Consider the following 19621-nt stretch of genomic DNA (forward strand, 5'->3'; position numbering starts at 1 on the left):
TTGAAGGGGAATATTACTGAAAGCACAAAAAGCTCAAGAGAAGAACACGCTTGGATTCTGTCATGGTGCTGCTCCCATAAAGCGATGAGAAAGTAGCTGTTTCTAAAAAAGTGATTTTTCTCTAAAAGCAAAAACCAGGAGCTGTGTTACTGCTCACCTCCCTTCTTACACTCCGCTGTTACTTTCTAGTTCCATGGGAACTGCCTGTTACACATTCTGATCTTAGAATATAGATCTTCATTAAAGAGACTATGAAATGATTCAGACAACACCAAGCTAAAGCATCAATCTTTATTTATAAAGTAAATTACAAAATAGATATGGTAAACTTAGTTAATTTTCGCATCTGAAGGTGACTTTCATTTAATACATTAACATGCTGATAAAATTTTTTATTTACAATGTCAATCTAAGCAACAAAGCAATTTTTACCTTGATTAGTTTAACCGTTGATAGGAGTGTTTTTAAAAGACTGGGATCTCCCTAACTTGCAACATAAACATTTATTAAATAATTACCTGTCCTGCTGATTAACTTTTTAATAGCTTGTGAGTTAACTGCAAGCAGCTGCATTGCTTTTGAGCTTTCTGAAGGCCAACAACAATTTGAATGGACACTTTCAATTATTTAATGACCAGAGACAGTTAATGGAGCAACTTTGATTAATGCCCACATTTTGCCCTGGTTCTGAACATTCGTGAACAGAAGTGGAGGCAACTATGTAGATGTAAACATGATAGATTGTACAAAAAGAACAGATAATTCTTATTGCTGTTAGGCGAATAGCTACAAGAGGCCTGAAGAAGCAGCCAGCAGTGCAAGACTTCATACAATTCTCTTTTTGGGAAAAAGTGAGGGGGAGACATGCTCAGGGCATGACTGACTCCTGTCTGGGCTGGGTGTGTATATCACATAGAATATTTTCACATAGGGAAATTCACAATGTCTGGTTTGGGCTTAACTCTAAAGCAGCTCATCATAAATGCTCTTGCATAATCACTTAACCAGCTCTCATCATTCTCCAGATTAAGTTTTTCCATCTCCTATCCTCATCTACCTAGGGCAGGATTGCACAAAGAAACAAAAACAGAAACCAAAAAGAACAGCAAAAAAAAAACAAACAGACATCCAACAAACCCCCACAACATGCACACAACCATATCGGGTCAAACTGTTCATTATTTAAAACATTTAATCTTAAGAAGCTGGACTTCTTTACTGGCTCAAAAAAATGTAGAGGTATGTGCACTCTTGCTACAGCTGGCGTAAGGGCAGGAATACTAAATTCAAACAACCCCCTAGCAGTAATTTTTAAATGCTACACTCCTTAAAACCAAACCAAAACAAAAATTCCAAAGTGAATTAGGTGTGTTACAAATACTTGAGTTATTCTAAAAATACATTTCATTACAGCATACAGTGAGCTGCACACACAGCAACCATATTCAAAAAACAATGACACCTGCCTGACACACAGTACAGAACGCAAGAGGCAGTTAAAGAACACAAGAGCAAGCAGGAGATTAGCTGAGGATCAAGAGCTATTGAATTGGACTGATGTAGTGTGTAAAATTAAATGAAAAAAAAAGCTGAAGTGTAAAATTGCTGCTGCATATAAAAAACCCACGGAGATACCAACTATTGCAACCATCACATTATATAGTGCAATCTCAGATGTCAATAGTAAGCTAGTATAGCCAAACAAAATAGTAGATAAAACATTTTTTTGTCAGGAACTACTACTGTCAAAACATTATGCCCTACAAAACTAGGTTAAATTCCATCTTCCACCAAGTAAACACACGATTCAGCTCTATGCGTATATCCAGGAGCTAGGATAATATCCAATAAACCAAAGCTGGCAACTCCCATGTAGCTTTAAAAAATCCCAAAATCAACAAAACTCAAAACCCACAAAGGTCACATAAAAGACACTAAAAAGCAAGTCCTCACTGGGAATATAATCTATTCACAAGTACTTTGCTTCATCACACAGTTTTAAATATTTAAGGTCATCCAATACTTGATTTCCACATCCAATTCCCCCTTAATGCACTTATTAAAATAACTTACGTTTCCTCTTCCTGTTAAACACATTACTTACAGTTCAATCAAGTTTAGACTATTCTAGCTGATTTAAGTATTTTAAAGAAGGGAAGAAGGGAGGAAAAAAATAATCAAAATCCTAACTAGGGGTTTGCTGCCAGCAGTTATTCAAGACCTAGCTGGACTTAACTAACAAATGCAAGTTACAATTGAAGTTCAAACACTTAGAAAAAGTAATTTTCAGAATACTTTGAAAGTAAAAATGCAGTTGATAGTGCAAACACAGTAGGACCTCAAGGATAATTCAATGTTATGAAGTAAGACTGCTTCAATTTTTACTGAACTTACACGTTTTTATATCCAACTGCACCAATAATTAATTACTTTTTAGATACTTCAGACATATTGTTCTGAAAGCAGCTCCATAATCTATTGAGTATACTAACTCATTGACTTTTAATCTCCTTTTACTTGGTCATTTAGTACCTAATATGTAACATGAGTGATACAGAAGTCTGGAAAAGCTATTGTGTTTTATGCCAGATTTCTTTAAAAGATAATTCATTAAATTAGTTATAAATTTTAGATGACCAAGTTCTTGTCACGGAAAATGTCCACCTATTCCTGAATGCTTACATTAATTGAACAATAACTGATTTTAGTTTATCTTTTCCATTGCAAGGAAAAAAAAAAACCACAAACAAAACAACAACAAAATCCAGCAATCCATCTTGTCAAAATCCAAAGACAACCTTCTATTATACTATTGTCCCTAAGTGCTACAAGGAGAAATAAAGTTTTAATTGGGACAATGCTATGTAGTCCTTCATCTCTTCTCCCATGGAAAGTCTTAGAGCTTTAACTAGATTTAGGTTCATGCATAAGAATACAGCTGTGACTTACTCACAGAATACATGGACTTCATTGTCTTATGTCTGCAAAGTTTATGATCACATGTACAGCTATTAAATAATGGATTCTAAATTAAAATAAAGGGGTACTAGCTTAGTTTTTTTCTTCTAGCTTCAAAATAATTATCTCTTCTATATGTCATAAAACATGGTCAACAAATATAATCATGTAATAATATAAAAAGTGTTGAGGTCAGAAAAGAGAAGAGTAAAAAGAGCTTCTTATTATCCTTAGCATCTATGAATGGAATGATTTCAGTTCCTTATCAAAAGCCAGAATTCCATTTCTCACACTAACAAATACAAACACAGTTTCTAATCACTAGGTGTTTCAGTCTCTGCTGGACCTCTGATCAGTCTTCGTATTCCCCTCTTCCCTGCAGGACCTTTTGGTTTAGCAAAACTCTGTTTGTAAGCATGTTGTTTTGGATGTACTTCTTCATAAAGAAAGTCAGCAGTTAACTCATCACCATTATCTATTTCAATCTGGCACAAAAAAACATCATACTCAAAGTCAAAAACATTTAGAAATGTTGCTGAAACTCAATACTATATTAAAACCACATGTGCAGTAATGTTCAAAGTCAAGCATGAAAAGTTCTCCAACCTGTGCCTAATACCCTGAGAAATACTCGCTGGTTTTTCTAAGACTCCCCTACACTCTTACCACTATTAACTGTGACTTAATTATTTTCCTGAAATGTAAGCACAACTAAATTGTACATATGCTAAGGACTTCTTTTTGTCCCAAGCTTTGGCACAGTGTACTTGTTAACACTAATTAGAAGAACACATTCCACATGAACTAGTGCTTACTTACTCATTTTAAATATTTACACATTTTAAGAATCAAAATTGTTCACTATAACATGTTTTAAACACTACTGTATGTAGTGCAATGTGCATGCATATTGTAATCTCTTGAGAAAGAGGGGGAGGAGTATAAAGCTCATATTATTAGCTAGCTACTGCCACTCAGCAAGTACTCAAGTGTTTAGCAAGGAAAAGCTAAAATAATGAACAAAAGGGAGGGGAGTGTTTTAGTTTTCAAAATCTAGATACATGAAACCAAATAGAAAGAAAATAGTGTTCTCAAGCCAAATTCCACTGTTTTAAATTGCAGGAATTTAGAATTCAGGAGAAATGCTATGGCATTGCTGTGCTGAGCATTCAGCACTTCATGCCCAGCCAAGCATAACACTTGACAGACTTGCCAGCCCCAGTTCTGCTGTTACAAGTACATGCTTCAGAAATGTCTGTCTGCAGGAATCTTCAGGAGTCACATGGTGCTTTAGTTTTGTTGTAGAAAGGCAATTTCAAAAAAATAATTACATAAAAATATACATAGCAAAAATCTAGTTAATTAATGTCATCTCACAAAAATGGTTAGTATTAATTCTGTTTTTCAGGTAAACATAATCTCTACAGAAACTAAGCTTCCGCAGAAGTGTTAAAAAAGTAACCATAGGTCACAAGTGGACCATTTCTGTGGTCTCTGCCTCGGAGATGAGAAGCAACTTTTTTCATTGCAGTAAAATCTATACAGTGTGAAAAGATCAGCTTACTTGCCCCATCAAGACTCATAAGATAGCAGCTCTAATTTTCAGAACTGCAGTTTGAAATTATTTTGAAAATCCCTACATAACTTAGGCTTAAAGAAATTTAGTATTTAACAACAGCAATATGTTAGAAAAATAAGGCACAACTTTGATTAAGAAATCATGTTTATTCTATAAAGTCCTTCAAAGGACTTTATAGAAGTCCTCAATACTCAAATACTTCCTTGATGCACAAGGAATATCTTTTCAAGATAAGAGTTAAGAAATTATGAAACAGAGTAAAACTTCAAGACTTAACTTCGTATCTCTAGCTCCATCAACAATTATGTCCTGTTCAGGACAAACTAAGTTACACTTGTCATTGTTTAGAGAAGGTGGTGACAGAGACAGTTACAGTTTTCCATTAAGAAGGGAAGACAGGTATGGAGAAAATACCCATACAACCCCCCTGCACTTACCTTTCTAACTATGTGCATCCACAGCTGTGTTTCTACAATTTCTAACAATGGACTTTTGCAACTAGAGTAGAGCATTCGTTCTCGTATACTACAGGTATACCCTGGCATAGAGTAGATGAAAACTGCAGGAAAAGAAAACACACCACAAATACACTCTATCAAAAGCTGTATCATAAAACCATTTATAGTAGAAAGGCAATGGAAAGCAACTATGCAATCTGAAAGCAAAAAATGTAGTGCTGTTCTGGAGCTTTTTTGCTTCAGCGAGTGTTTAATTTCAAACAGAGGATAAGAGAATGGCCAGTATCTGTATGTTTTCACATTTATGGATGCTCATAATCAACGGATAGCTCACTACTTTACAAATATAAGAGCTCTCCTTCACAAGTTCAGTTTCACAACCAAATGACTCTAAAATTTATGGTCGTGCTGACACATCGTTCTCTCTGACTCAAAATTCCTAAGGAATTTGAAAGAAGTCAGTGAAGTTTCATATGAAAAAAAATTTGAAAAATTTTCTCATACTTATGGATTCCAAATAGTCTCCTTCATGTGTGTGCTTGTACAGGAAAAAGTGGTAACGTGCAGCATCCTTTGGAACTCTTTTTGGCAAGTCCTTAAGTTCAGTATCAAGTGTGTTGGCCAAAACAATAGTTTCATTTTTCATATCAATTTGCTGTAAACAAAGCAAACATAAATATAGTTAATATACAAAAAACCAGCATACTACATCAACACACATTGTTTAATATGTGGGTAATCCATTTTATACTCATTATTTAAAAACAGTTAAAATATGTTATACTTGCCAGTTGTACATAATTGAGTTTCTTATTTTTCAGTTTCTCCAGAGCCTGAATAGCTTCTTTAGCAATGGGGAATGCTACTCCTTGCAGTGTTTGATGCTTGGTATCTACACCAACATCCGCCTGTACCTGGAACACAAGTCAGCTGAGTTGTTAAAAGAAACCTCTGCAGCCATTTAGTTTCAGTGACTGACAATGACTGACAATTCATTCCATATGGTTACACACAGAGTTAGCAGTAGCTATTCCAAAAATAAACCACCCCAAGAAATCATCCCCATGTACAAAAGATTTGTATTTTTTAATTTACAGGTCATGTTTGTTTGCCAGCCTGCAAAGTTTCTTATCTTTGTAACAGTTCTGCTTCGCAGAGCAACAAAATCATCAGAGGGAAAATTGATTCAAGTGTCAGTGAAGAAGTTCTAAGTTAAAATCTGGTATAGACACAATAATCCAGGAAAAAAAAAAAAAACTTGATTTTCATATGCTGTGTTATACTTTTGAACTGAAAATATTCCTCATAAACTTTGTTATAGCTTAAAAAATTTTAGATCAAAACAAAGACACGATTTCTAGGGAGTCAAAATTTCTGAAGGAAGAGAGAAATTATGAGACAAACTGATCTTCTAGAAGGAAAAATAAAGCTTCTACTCTCCTTCCTCCTTCAACATACTCCTCCAAACAGCCTATACAAAAACCAAATAAAACAAAACAAACAAACAAAAGCATAATTATTTCTAGAAGGTCTACCACAAAGTAAAAAAAATAAAAATCCAGGACAAGCCAGACAATTATTCATAATCCAGTTATATTAGTGTCATATTATTGGAGACAACAGTTATTTTAAAGCTGATGTTCAAGAATTTATGTTTATCTTACTATTCATTCCTTTTCTCTTAAAATGAGCTCCAGCCTCCAGTCTTCTTCAATCTTAATTTATTGTCTAAGTACTGTTTTTATAATATATTTACTTCCTTTTAAAGTTTCACAATTACATTTAACATTGGTTATGAAGCTGCAAAAGTAAAAAAAAATGTACCAAATGGAAAGTGTGGACCTTTCCTACTTTAGATCTATCAACTAGAAGATGTGCAGCTTTATTAAAAAGAGGTAACGATAAAATATGAAACAAACTGATAAAAAAAATTAAAAACAAACATATGTGGCAACACTTATACTTCACATTTTAAAGAACAGCTTGTCAGTAACAAGGAAAGAAAAAGAAAGCAGATGGAGAGCTTACTTTGCACAATTGATAAATTTATGAACAAGGTTATAGAAAAAATCTTTTGCAAAACATGTAACTGCATAAAAGCCTGACTGCCAAATGTAAAATAGGCATCACGAAAATAATAAACTATCATAAAATACCATACTCTAGAATCCATATTAAAATACAGGTAGAAAATAAATACTCCAAACTTAAAAACAGGCTGTGAAGTGTGGAGATAGACAAGGGAAGAGAGTAACCCAGTAACTCCAGATATAGGAAAATGAACAGAACCACCTAAGTCGCTTAAGAATATTTAAATTCACACTGCTAAGGTTTAGTTAGTAATGGCTGCTGAGTGCTGGATACAATGGCAGATGAAATTTCCTGTGAATAAATGTAAATGTATGCAGAGGAAAAAAAACCTCTTTTTCTACTTGTATGGTGACGGGGTTGAGCTGGCTACTACCATTCAGAAGCAAGACCTTGCATATCATTCTGACTAAATCTGAAAATAACCCCAAGACAAAAAAAAAAAACCACCACAAAAACTGTAACACTCCCCATCCACAAATGATATTTTACAAATTGTTAGAAAAAAAGAGTAGAGAACAGAACATGTTATTACGCACTGTAGATATCAGTAACATGCCTGCATCTTGAATACCACATGCAGATCTGGCTTCCCCATCCCTCCATCTCATAAATTATATAGCAGAACTGGAAAAACTGCAGAGAAAAGCAAAAGGATCAGAAGTATGGAGTGCGTTGTTTAGGAGGAAGAACTACCCAAATTAGGACTTGTCAGCCTGGAAGAGATAACTAATAAAGAATACAACAGAGGTCTATGGATAGAGAATCATGGCATAGTTGTGGTTGGAACGGTCCTCTAAAGGTGATCTAGTCCAATTCCCCCCTCCTCCAGAAAGCAGCAACATCTTCAAATAGATCAGGCAGCTCAGAGCCCCATCCAACCTGACCTTGAATGTTTCTAGGGATGGGGCATCTACCACCTCTCTCTTCCAGTACCTCAAACTCTTCCAGTACCTCATCACACTCATCATAAAACACATTCTTGCTCATATCTAATCTAACATACCCTGTTTTGGTTTAAAACCATTCCCTCTTGTTCTATGGCAACAGGCCCTAAATCTGTCCCGTAAATAATCTGTCCCCTTATTTTTTATAAACCCCTTTAAGTACTGAAAAGCCACTAAGATTTCCCTGAAGCCTTCTCTGCTCCAGTCTAAACAACCCCAACTCTCTCAACTTTTTCTCACAGCGAATATATTCCAGCCTTATGATCATTTTTATGGCCCCCTTCTGGACCCACTCTAACAGGTCCATGTCTTTCTTGTGCTGAGTACCCCAGAGCTGGATGCAGTGTTCCAGGTGGGATCCAGTGCAGAGCAGAGGGGAAGGATCACCTCTCTTTACGTGCTGGCCACGCTGCTTTTGATGCAGCCCAGGGTATGGTTGGCATTCTGGGATACAGAAAACTTTATCTAAGGGGAGGGGGAAACTGAGAATTGACTGAACGACTCTTTGCCTTCACCATACTATCTGTAAAGCTATCAGAATAAACTAGAGATTCTAGAGAAAAGTCAGTGGTTCTTTACATAGTATTTTGTCAAGCTGTGGAATATCCTGCCACAGGACCCCTGGCCAGCAAAATCTTTATGTGGATTTATAGAAATGACAAGACTAGATGATGGATGAAAAACCCATTAAGAAGAATTATATAGTAAGATGTCATCTTTTGTGCAGGAAGCTCCCTACCTGCAAATGTTGAGGTAACAGAAGAGTATTTAAGGTAATTATGACCTTCTTGCCCTGCTCCAACATCCTTCCTAGTTTTCTGCTGTTCTCTCAAGGACTTGACAACAGACTAGATGATCCTTTGATCTGGCCCGGTAAAATATTTCTTAGGGTAATTATGAAAGAATATACATATGGAAAACTTTTTAAAATCAGAAAGCTTTTTGTTTTCTATGTCTTATTACAGGGTTTGTAATGGTGGAAACAATGAAGAGAATAATGAAGTAAGTTAATGTATTGTGAGATGTTTCAAACAAAGCCAAAATGGCAGCAATATATAATTTATGTGTCACTGAAAAGCAAAGGTATTGCTGCTGAAATTTCAGAACACAAAGACTTGGTTTGCATGAATCACCTTTTAAACACATTGTATGTAGTACATACACTAATACGAGAAGTGATCACTGATCCCACAGAAGTTTTACATTCAATATTGTTTTGGTTTTTGTAAGCTGATGAAGTAAAATGCAGTATTTAATGATGGTGAATGTATTTCTGCATTTAATTGTTAAAATCAGACATGAAAACTAACAAAAGACACCACTGGGGAAAAAAGTCAATAAACAACAAAGTTGCAGCAAAAGCAGAGTAGAGTGAAAACAAAAGATACACATCTGTATTTAACACAATGGTTGCTTGGTATCCAGCTGCAGAAACAAATAATACTTCAAACACATGTACCACAGCTCTAACATATAAGTCTAAAGAACAGGTAAGTTCAGCACATATTTTAATATACATCTGACATAAACAAGTGTTCAAATGAAGAAAAAATGTGTTAAGAAGAATCCTCTGAAACTTTTCAGTCACTAGCTAGCTAGCAATCATCAATTCTTTTGGTTAAAGGCATTTGATAGAGACTTTCTAAAAGGTATTTGTAGCATAAGCGAATCAGTCTCTTAAGTGATCAGCTGTTTGGTTTGGATTTATGTTTATTTTTATTGGGATCCTCTTCTTTTCCTCTCAGTCTTAAGGACAAGTGCAGTGGTACTAAAAACTATGTACCCTTCTTCTAAAAATAAGGCTGCTGAAATTCTCTTGGCAATCACTCACTGTAATAATTGCTATTCTGTGTTTTTTCTACAATTTCTGCCATGCATCGGGGCAATCACATGTGGCAATGACTGAGCTTGGAAGCCTCTCTGTAGGTCATCCTGTCCAATGACACTGTTCAATCAGGGCCACCTAGAGCCAGCTGCTCAGCTAGCTGACCAAACATCTTCTGAATATGTCCATGATGGAGACCCCATAATCTCCCTGGGCAACCAGTGCCAGCACCTGATCACCCTTCACAAGGACATCCAGTGATACTAAAAGCTGAAGTTGCAACAATTAAGCTCTGCAGTTGCCAGGCCTCTGATGTGGACACTAGGCCTTTTAAATGCCATGAGATCACTCATGCCACTTCAACTCCAGCCACCATCATACTGCAGTTTCAACCCACTGAGAAGTACATTTATATGCTCATCCATTCACACTTTCTGAACCTTTCCATTTTCTGTTCTGCCTTTTTTTACCCTGGAAAGGCATTTCCCTACAATGTATTTGGAACTCTGCAGCTTTTCCCACACATGCCTGAAAACATTTTTGGTACCTCATTAATCTTAATTTGTCGAAGTTCCTCTTCTGCCGCAGTCAAAGGTGCAGGGGAGGATTGTGATATCAAATATTTCTTATATCCATTCAGTGAAACATCATCCTGAAAGCACAATATCAATATTTATTAGGATTTTTTTAGAATATAACTTTTCTTCAAAGATTTTCTATGGAGCATTGCAAAAAGTAGTTGCCTTCCATACAGTTATAGTAATTTTATTTGAATATTCCAATATTCCATTATGTCTTGTTTCAGAAGCCCAGAGGTATCCAGTTTAATACATATGAATTAGCATGTGGGACCATAATAAGGTTCCACCACAATAACAGTGTTTGTTGCAACCAAACCATCCTTAGGTTTAACAAAATAAAGATGAAGTAACCCACTGGATACTGATTATCATGATCCTCAGTGAGATCAGCAACTTTAACACCTTGAAGAAGCTGTGATTTTCAAACAGGCCAGCAACAATTAAGAAATTTATAAAGACACTGAAACCAGCAATTTAGAGATATATAAGCTGTAACATAATGAGCCTGGGAAAAGTGAGTTATATCAATATCATCTTCCATGTGCCCCAGGCCCATTCTGAAGTAAGAGCAAGACAGATATAACGCCCCTTCCTCACAACTGAGATGGAAGCTCAGACTTGTAGGGCTAGACACAAATTCCACATATTACATAGACTGCTAATGGTTTAGTGCAAGTGACAGTGAGAGACTGGTTGATTGAACAGACAAGAAAAAAATAACAGGACCCCTAACCGTAAACCCTCTTAGCAAGTCAGTTATCTGCTCCCCAGAATACAGCCTCTCCACATGTTTGTTAGGATAATGAAGCCTTCATGACAGGTTAATGATAAATATAACAAATTATTTACTGAATGAGCAACAGAATTATTAGTCTCATGTCCACCACAAGAGCCCATTTCTCTTTCATAGCTTTTTTTCCCCCTGTAATATCCTCTATTCTTCCCCAAACCTCCAATTCTTTCCATTCCATTAGAGGACTCATGTTCATTCAGTGAGATTAAGAGATATTCCTATTATTCTTAGGTTCTTTAGTTTTCATAACCATTTGAAGCATGGACTTCTAAGCTTGACAATGTTAAGTATACCTATTAACTTGTTCAAATGAGCTCAAATACACTTTAACACTGGAATAACACACATAGCTTTTAACTCATTTTTCCTTAATCCAAAAAGACCATAAGCAACCCGCATTCATACCAGTAACACCAGCTACTATATTCAGTATTAAAGTCAGTGTCCTGACTTTGAAAATAAAAACATACCTGTACTGTTCCAAATACTTCATCCTTAATATGGCCACCTCCAAATTCTTTCTTAAGTGTTGCTCGGGTTGCTGCATACAACATTTTTTGACGAACCTAGCATATAATACAAACAGTAGCTCTTTGGATTGGTTCCTTTGCAAAGTTTTGCTGTACACAGAGAATCCAGCATGTTGGTGTACCAAGTCCATTAACAAACATCTTTCTTGAACAAGTATTTCAAGTGTTGAAACTGCACAATAAACTTGTAAAGCTGTGAATCATGATACTTACTCATACTATTAAACTCACAAGGTCATGATACTATGTATTATCAAAGTAACTTCAAAATTGAATTGCAACTTTAGTTGGAGTATGAGTTTTTAAATAGGAAAAAAATCAACATAATCATTAGTAATTTTAAATGGGAAAAACCACAATTGTTTGAATCTGTTGTCACCATCTGTGTACTAATGGATGCAACAGACAGCAAAAAAGCAGACTAGAAGTAACTCATTATTACTCTGAATTTGATAGCGACTTCAGATAGTTATGGTTCAACTACAGAGTGGAAAAATTATGTTTGCTCCTTACAAACTTGTTTTCTAACATAGTCACTTACTCCTCTCTCAGCAGTCCCACCTTCCCACTTTATTTCACCATCATGTTATCCTCTCCACAATACTTCACCTTTTCCACATAATCGTCTCTACACACACCAACTTTTGGTGTCTTATTTTTTCCTAACTGCTAGTGAAAGCAGTAGGAATACTGGATCAGCTTTCTTTCTGCCTTCCCTTATCTCACATTCCCAGAACCGGTATCCTAGTTCTGTGGCAGCAGCTCTCTGGCCATAGAGACAACTTTCCCAGACCCTTCTGAGAAAAGTCTGTGAGAAGATCAGAGAGAGAAAAGAGAGAAACAATTCTTATCTTCACTTGCTGCACCTGTTGTTGTGAACAAGTGAAATGTGTTATGGAGATCTGTTTACCAAAAGGTGGTTTCTTAATTAGGCATTGGTGATGGTGTTTGGACTGGAGGACTAATCAATTCCAGTTGTGTCATAACTGTCTATAAAAGCAATGGGTTTCTTAATAATAAAGAGATTGATCAGCCTTCTGTGAATCATGGAGTCAGTGCTAATTATTACCAGGCTGGGGGCCCACTGTCATGACATAGTTCCTCCTAGAAATCCTTAATTCTGACCTTAGTCCTCTCCCATGCTCTCAAACCACTAAGGAGGAGTGTATTCTGTGGCACACTACATATATACAAGTGCCAGCTTGGCAGCCAGCAAGCCAAACAGAATAAACAGCTTGAGCTCACACTATAATTCTCCTCTATATGACCACCCATTAAGATTTCTGTCCTATATCCTTTCATAAATTTTCTGAAGTACTGACATTAAGACAGACAAACAGGGCAAAAAACTGTATTGTGTCCCCCAGTTAGTCTAAAAATACACTGGATCAGCTGTACTCCTTCTAGACGTACTGATTTGCTCTTTAATCATCTTAAATAAACATTTTCCTAGTTTTCTTCTGGGAATGTGAGGGGAAATCCTGAAAGGGATTCCTGAAATCCTTTTCCTTCATATCTCAGATTCAGATCAAATGGTACTGTTGAAAAATTATTAACATGAAGGCTCTGATGACTATTACTTACAGGAGAGTGATCAGGTGACCATGCAATGAAGATCCATTCATATCCTTGAGCATTCTGTGAATCTAATCTGTATAATATATAACATGGTTGCTTGTCTTCAAGAAGGGGAAGGACAAAGGAATCATAATCCTTTTCCCATGATCCAACTGGCTGTCTAGAGGATCCCACAACAAGCTGCTCTAAAATCAATAACCAAAGCTACAGGTTAGCAACAATACAGTTAATAGCATCTGTCAAATTAGTAATTACAATAAGAAGTTAATTGGTCATCCAACCATTTATGCCCAGAAGAATGGAATGCAAGAACAGTCAGTGTAAAAGTGGGTGAATTACTACAAAAGCTGTGTATATTCAAACCCTAACTTACTTTAACTGAAACTCTGACAGTTGAGAAGTAACGTGCTGGTTGTCATCAAGTTCTTTGATCTGAAGTGATACTAATGATGTTAGCTTTTTTAGCTAAAGGGAAAGAAGGGAAGGGAAATAAGAACTGTGTTCTAACAGTTTATTTTTTAACTTGGAATACCTCAGTATTAGTAAGTTAAGAATAAACTTTCAAATGTTAGAATTATAATTACTGATGCTCTTGGTATAACATGTTAGTGTTTGTACTCATTGTCAGGAGTCAATAACCCAGTTATACCATGAAAGGAGTTTGGAATGAATATGCTTGCTCTAATCACTAACTTGACTATGAAAGTTGATAAACCTCTTTCTAATATAGCTTCATAGCTGTGGTCTCTTTAAATGACTAAAGTTGTTTATTATGCATAATTGGTTTAAGTTGATATAGAATACTTCACTTATATCTAATTATGTGAACAGCTGCAGCAACAAGATTTTTCTCTTATTTATAATCACATCTCAGTTTCCAAATGAAAGTGTTAGCATACCGTCTTACAAAACATTTATCAGCTTCCCAAGAAATACTAGCCCACACAAGTGGAATAGGAATACCTTGTTTAAATGGCATCCTGCAACAGTTTGAAGACCATCATAGTACCTAGTATACAAATCACCTTTTGAGAGTCTAGGGCTTAACTTGTAAAATTTCATACAAAAGTACAACTGCACACAAATGCCTCTATCGCAAAACTTCAAGCAGAGCATTCTACCACAGTAACTCACAGAACACAAACAGCTCAGGGCAAGGGTGTTTGGCCCTTTGAATTAGACACAAAATACTTGAACTACCTGGAGTTGTACACCTAAACCAAGGGTATTCGGAATGTACTTGCGAATTCTGAACTCTAAGTGAATTTATACCCACTTGGATTTAAGATACAGCAAGAGGAGCTTCATGCCCAGCAGCAAATCTCTTCCCTTATTAACTCAGATTAGCAAAACACAATTTGAATATTATCTGTTACTTAAAGCTCCTGAAGACAGATGAAGCAACTGCCCTTCTTCCAGTATACTGGGAGTTTCACAGGTTTCTTTTTGAACTGCATAAAATACTATCAAAGACTGGATTCTGCTTCTTACAGAGATGAAATACCTATATGTTTATATCTATATATATGTATACACATTAATACATGCACACAAAAATTAAAAAATAGGAAATGAAAATAGGAAATGAAAAAGTAGGGAAAGTATTACATTTGTATCTTATTTCTAGGCTTCACTTCATATATATATTTTGTGTATATTAGCATATACACAAAAGCATATTGTTTTGCCTTGCTTAATGGAAAAAAAAAAACCCAAAACAATGTTTTGTCAGCATTTACTTTGTACTACTGAGACTATCACAAAGCCCTGCCTGTAATCTTACTATTCCCACTGCCTTAAAGAAATCTAATTTAATAAATTAATCTCTAATTTATTAAAATATTGGAAGACTTCCTAAGAAAAGCAAGCACAAGGAAGGTAACAGTAGGTTATTTACCTACCAATTAAAGTGTATCTGTCTATGTACATGTAACTTTCTCCAGCTAACAGATTTTTTAGTGTATTGTAAATAAATAGAGTCTAAAACAAATGCCTTCAAAGTGGACAACTGACATGCTTGAAAAGATGGACTAAACCAGGAAATATCATACAACCAACCAACATTGCTATTAAAGAAAATAAAAGTAATTATTAATCTATCTTTCAATGTTTGCAACCTATATCCCTTGCCAAGAAGTCCAAAAATCAAACTCAAAAATCAAACTCAAGTTCTATGTAATTTTCTATTTATACATATATGTTGAGATTTAAGAAACGGTTTTAACTTTGAAAATTTAAATAAAGTCACAGATTTATAAGGATATTTTCTATGTAGTCAGAATACTACTTAAACACTTGCTTTAGCAGGACGTTCTACATGCAGCACTTTTATCTGCCTTTTTAACCAGGATATATCATTATAAAATTTACAGTTCTACATCTAAGGTGATCGGTTGCTGTGTAAGACTAGCTCTTTGTCTAGTGAAAGCAACCAGAGTGTCCAAATGCTACACAGGTGTGGAAATTTTCATTTCCTCTACTCTTTAATAAGAGACAAGAATAAGCTCATCCATACAAAATACACAGCAGTTCTTGGTAAAATATTAAATTACATTTGGGAGAAAAGTTCAAATACAAAAATACAGTAGTATTGTAGTAAAAAAGCTTAGTATCGCCAAAATTTAAATTTTACCTTCTGTATATGAAAAGCCTTAGTAACATTAAGTTTGGCCGAGTTCTGTTTTTCAAACAATTGTACATGTAAGTCATTGAAACAACTAGGAAAATATCTAAAAGAACCAGGAAAAAGAATAAAATTTGACTAACCATTATCAATGACTATTTTTAAAAGCCTGTATTGTCCATTTCTGGCTCCAACAAAGATGTCTTTAACACTTCCACTAGCTGAAAAAGAGAAAATAAAAGTAATCAAATTAACACACTTCACTTCCCTAGGACAAAAAATATTAATGAGGGTAAGAACACTAGAAAAATGTACAACTGGCCCTTTGCTTTGAAGTTGGACAACAAAACAAACCCAGGAGTGATGCTGCTGCTATGCTGCACACTGTTCCAACCATCAGCATACCACACAAAGATGAAAGGCAACATTACAAAACAGCCCTGCTTTCTAGCATACCAAATGATTTTCAACATTGTGAAAATTACAGGTGACATCATATCATCAATCTCATGTTTCAGAGTTAACACAGCAACACAATAAAAATATGACGCATCTCAAATTACAAAAGCTTTAAGAAGTCTGCAGGCTTAGTACAAACTTTCAGACAGAAACGTTATGCCTGCCAGGAAAATGTTAGAGCTTGTCTGGCTGAAGTGATGGTCTTTCCTGAGAGCACCTCTCTGCAGCATACCAGTGAAAGCTACCACTCATTGCTCATCGTTCATACCTCCTTATCTCCTTCTATGGTCGAGGACATTGTTCAAGCCCCAACCTACTGTAACAAGATAGCTTTATAGTGAATTTACAATGTAACTAAAATATTTTTACATGCTTGTAAATCACATTGACACTATACCACCAACATGACAGACTCACTTCCATAAGCACACTGAAGAACTGCTCTTGACTGGCGTGAAGACTATTGTTATCTTAACTGCTCTGCTAAATAATCTGAGTGCAAATTGGTTTAATTATACCAGAGACTGAGAGTGTAAGAATTTACTGAAAAACATTTATTGCAAGCTGGTCCTTTAAGTAATCCCATAGGATAGAGCACAGTACCAGCAAAACAAACATCAAACCAGGAAACTAATAAAATAGATTATTTATAGTCAGGTTGAGGCCAAATGAACAGATGGTATCCAGCAACATTACTGCCCATACTCACAACATTTTACATTTATGTTTGTCCAAGTGGCGCCAGGCCCATTCTGAGAGTCCAAAATGGCATGTTAAAAGAACATGTTAAGCAAACTGAATTGCAGCTGGTTTCCAGTTCAACCCCAGTTTCATCCCAGCTGTCTTCTTCCCACTAACCAGTGCAGACCCTCACAGTAATTTGCTGACAGCTTTTCTAATCATCTCTGTTGGTCTTCACCATTCCACTGAGCAACCAAACATTGTGCCATTTTCTAGACTTTTTGTTGCCCCAGAATATTCTTTGTCCTCTTCTTGTCTATTATCCTTTTGTTCCTTATTATCTCATTTCAACACTACACACCAAAACAAGAACAGAATACAGCATGTGTCTATACCAATTCCAGAACTGTTTCCTGAAAAAATATTTAGAGACACTTACGAAACCAGCTCACTATCAAGTGATCTATGTTTTTTTTTTCATCATGAAGGTATTTAAAATCACAAAAATTATATTATTTTCTGTTTAAACTTTCTGCATAGCAGAGGGCCACCGAATCAAAATCTGGGCTTATTTCACAACTATTTTGCAGGGCATATTATTTTAAAATTATTTAGAGGACTGTAAACTCATTCAATTGTATTTCACCCTAGTTACTGCATTCTGTAACTTCCTACAGTGTTCTTCTGCACTGGCCTGTTTAAAAAGTCCAGTCCTTTTAGCAACTGCCTGGTACACATCACTGTGCCCATGACTTCATTTGTTTCCAGAAAAAAGCAGCCCATGCTGCCAAATATTGTAATTGTTTATGAGTGACAGTAGCCTGTTTGTAGCTAAAGCCAGCAATGGCACAAGTAGAGCTACTCCTCTTCCAAATGGCAAGGGCTGATGCATTGCTGCAAACAGGACTCCTGATGAGTGCCTGCTGAGGCAGGTTCCCAAAGGAAAGCTGCCGAGTTCTCTACAGCTCTCCTCCGAGGACAAATGATTCTCAGAAACGAAGCAGAGCTGCAGAAGAGGATTAGCCATTCTTTTGCTTACAACAGAGTATTCTGCTCCTCCCTGCCAGCATTGCCAGGAGAACAAGGGATTATGATTTACTAACAGGTTTCCCCAGACTGGAAAATTAAAGCCATTCCAGGTGCACCTCTAGCCTGAGAGCGGTTGAAGAACTTAAAACAACAAGCTGCAAAAAAAGATCAAAGATTGGCATGCAAAGGAAGGAAGAGAGGGGAAAGAGTGCAAACCATATGCAGCTAATAGACAAAAAAGGGCATAGAAGAGCAGCTAAAGGCTGCCGTGCTGGGACAAAAGTCACCTTCAACAATAAATACCGGAGAGCAGGCAAAGTACATGGTACTAGTCACCGAACACGGAGATTGCAGAAATCCAGACAGTAAAACCCGACCCCTCCATAATCCTGCTATATAATCCCTTCTTAGCAATTCTGTGATTCAGGGGAACCCGCTAATACTGCGAAACAATACTGTCTCCTTCTAATTGCTCCTCGCACCGTCCAAGGCCTGGAAGCACGGGAAAACAGGTTCCCACATACTTTCCCCCTTTGTGGCCTCTCTCCAGTGATGGGCTTTATAGCGGACCCTCCTACGCCAGGGCTCCTGCTCCTCCCCAGAGCTCTCGCTCCGACGGACCCAGCAGCGATCCCCGCATTTCCCGTGCTGTCCGACCCATCCCAAACTCGGTACGGCGACCCCGAGCAGGCGACAGCCCCCGGCTCGACGCTGCCTCCGCCACCGCAGGAAAACTGCACCGGGAGCGACCTGAGCCCAGGCGGGCCGTGCCCGCCATCCATGGGGCTCTGCAGCGAACACTTGCCCCGGGCGGGCTCCCTGCCTCCCCGGGGCGGACAGGCGCGCTTCGCTGGGCCGATAAGCCCTGCATGCTTCACCCGAATGGGAACGGCGCTAGGGGTTCGACCCCGGAGCCGTGGCCGCCGGGGACGAAACCAGCGGCAGTTCCCCCGGTCGCTCGCCCGGCGCAAAGGACGGGCTCCTCCGGCAGCAAACAAAGAGCGCAGGAGTGGGAAAATCCCGCCGGGAACGGCCCGCTCAGCGCCGCGCCCCGACCCGCGGAGAAAGGCGCTCCGCCCGCCCGCCCGGCAGGACCACGGCGGAGACGGGGCCGGCTGTCATGAGGAGCAGCGGGCAGCGCGGAGCGGAGCTGCGGGGAGCCGCGCGGGTACCTTGGATGCCGGTCTGGTGGGACATGTCGCACCGCGCCCGGCACCGCCGCCTCCCTCCCTCCCTCGCCGCCCGCCCGGCACGGCCCGGCCCGGCCCGGCCGCGCGCACGTGACGCGCCGCCGCCACTCAGCGGCCGGGAGCGAGCGCGGCGCCTTCCGGGCCCCGCCGGCCGGGGGCTGCGGGGCGGCCGGCCCTGCCCGGCATCGCGCCGCTGCCCCGCGCCTCCTCTCGGCGCTCCGGAGCGGGGACGGGGCGCTGCTTTCCCGTCTCCTCTACCCTCTGCTCTCCCTCTCCTGTTTGCCGCCCTCTTCACCTGCTGT

General features: G+C 38.0%; 1 protein-coding gene across 2 annotated transcripts; it reads right to left on the reverse strand.

Moving 5' to 3' along the window:
* Nucleotides 1-277: 277 nt before the first annotated feature.
* Nucleotides 278-19366, reverse strand: TWF1 (twinfilin actin binding protein 1). 2 transcript variants are annotated; one of them, XM_021545317.4, is made up of 9 exons: nt 19302-19366; nt 16104-16181; nt 13344-13522; nt 11700-11795; nt 10403-10507; nt 5784-5909; nt 5500-5650; nt 4975-5096; nt 278-3443 (listed from the first exon to the last, which is right to left on the reverse strand). In XM_021545317.4, the coding sequence occupies exons 1-9, from the start codon at nt 19324-19326 to the stop codon at nt 3273-3275; spliced, it is 1053 nt and encodes a 350-aa protein (XP_021400992.1). In that variant the 5' UTR covers nt 19327-19366; the 3' UTR covers nt 278-3272. The 2 variants fall into 2 exon arrangements, with proteins under 2 accessions (XP_021400992.1, XP_021400993.1); XM_021545318.4 differs by lacking the exon at nt 278-3443 and adding an exon at nt 3450-4246.
* Nucleotides 19367-19621: the final 255 nt, after the last annotated feature.

This window comes from Lonchura striata, chromosome 1A, assembly GCF_050655825.1.
Source record: "Lonchura striata isolate lonStrDom1 chromosome 1A, ASM5065582v1, whole genome shotgun sequence".
Lineage (NCBI taxonomy): Eukaryota > Metazoa > Chordata > Aves > Passeriformes > Estrildidae > Lonchura > Lonchura striata.

What these genes read in the sequence shown, in the direction of transcription:
- TWF1 (XM_021545317.4), bottom strand. Translation starts at nt 19,326, where the DNA reads ATGTCCCACCAGACCGGCATCCAAG. An exon ending in CCACCAGACCGGCATCCAAG is followed by an intron (nt 16,182 to 19,301) that starts GTACCCGCGCGG and finishes TCTCTTTTTCAG; the next exon opens with CTAGTGGAAGTGTTAAAGAC. An exon ending in AAGTATTTGGAACAGTACAG is followed by an intron (nt 10,508 to 11,699) that starts GTATGTTTTTAT and finishes TTGTGCTTTCAG; the next exon opens with GATGATGTTTCACTGAATGG.